The sequence below is a fragment of the Capsicum annuum genome, unplaced genomic scaffold (assembly GCF_002878395.1).
Source record: "Capsicum annuum cultivar UCD-10X-F1 unplaced genomic scaffold, UCD10Xv1.1 ctg82841, whole genome shotgun sequence".
Classification (NCBI taxonomy): domain Eukaryota; kingdom Viridiplantae; phylum Streptophyta; class Magnoliopsida; order Solanales; family Solanaceae; genus Capsicum; species Capsicum annuum.
The window spans coordinates 1-1204 of record NW_025893663.1 but is presented as its reverse complement, the minus strand read 5'-3'; the positions used below and the strand labels follow the sequence as shown (position 1 = coordinate 1204).

General features: G+C 36.0%; 1 protein-coding gene across 1 annotated transcript; it reads right to left on the bottom strand.

Moving 5' to 3' along the window:
• Positions 1-113: 113 nt before the first annotated feature.
• On the bottom strand, positions 114-1194 carry LOC124895534 (the record flags this gene model as incomplete). The annotated part of the gene is given in 6 exon segments (XM_047405969.1): positions 114-299; positions 398-454; positions 551-669; positions 750-822; positions 925-1060; positions 1147-1194. Coding segments are annotated over 5 exon segments (492 nt in total), but the record flags the coding sequence as incomplete, so codon positions are not given.
• Between the last annotated feature and the right edge of the window lie 10 nt (positions 1195-1204).

Sequence of the window (1204 nt, the reverse complement as noted above, 5' to 3'; positions counted from 1 at the left end):
AGACATTGTTGGCTTATTCGAAAATAACAGTAGAAAGAACCTAAGTAAAAGCTTTGCATAAAGAAAAAAGTTTGAAGCGTAAATCTGAACTTTATTCTTAGAATGAAACATACACGGGCAATGATCAGATCTTCTTGCGCTTCTTCATCCGCCAGTACTTTAGCTTCCTCATCATCAAAGTCTTCTGATTTTGTTCTTTCTGTGAGTTTTCTTTTTCTATTTAAACTTTCTTTGATGACGTGCTTTAGCTCATCCACGATTTGATGAAGCTGACCTTCATCGATAAGTGGTCCGCAGATCTGAAAGAAAAACGTAGGGGCCATAAAACTTGAGTATCAAATTTCGCCGTTTGAACTCACTTTCTTATTGCAATATAAAAGGTTCAGAAGAAACATACCAACAAGCAATTCTTCAATTCTTTCAACATGATTTGACATATTTCTGCTACATGTTCCTGCATGGGATGGATAACATGTCAACTGTCACTTTCTCATTATCCAAATCGGCCGAACATAATAAACATTTTACACAGTCAAATGTTAAGGACAACCTTATGCAAAGCTTCTATCAAAGCCAGTATTACATAGTCTGACAACTCCTTGAAGTATGCACCTTCAGCAATCCCTTTCTCAACAGCCAGTTTAGCAGAAAGCAAAAGAGCCGCCATGACTTAAAACAGAAGAACTTAGAAAATCGCATCAGCATCTCAAAAATTTACATGAAAACATAGAAGTACATGAGAATTTCACCTTCACTAACATCAGATTTCTTGTCGGGATTGTGCATATAGATTTGCCGAAGTGGCACAAGGATTGGAACAACCTGTTCCATATTAAGCCATTTGATATCACTTGTTTAATTTGTCTTCACTCAACAGAACACGAGAAAAAGAAAATGTGCAGGTGATCGATCATTCATGCCAACCTGGGAAATCCACGGGTAAAAGTCTTCCTTCAATAGTTTAGCATACATGCATAGCATCTCACATGCTTTAGCTTTCTCCTTTGGGTCATCATCTTTTTTCCATAAAATTTCATCTCCAATCTTAATCGTCTCTATACTGCAAGATTCAACAAGAAGTAAGACGAAATCTAAATGAACTTCACAAATAACAAGACAAGTCAAACCTCAATGATAAAATGTTACCTAGTATCATCTAGTTCATTACTTTCAAAGTGCAACTTCACACATTGAATTAAAAACG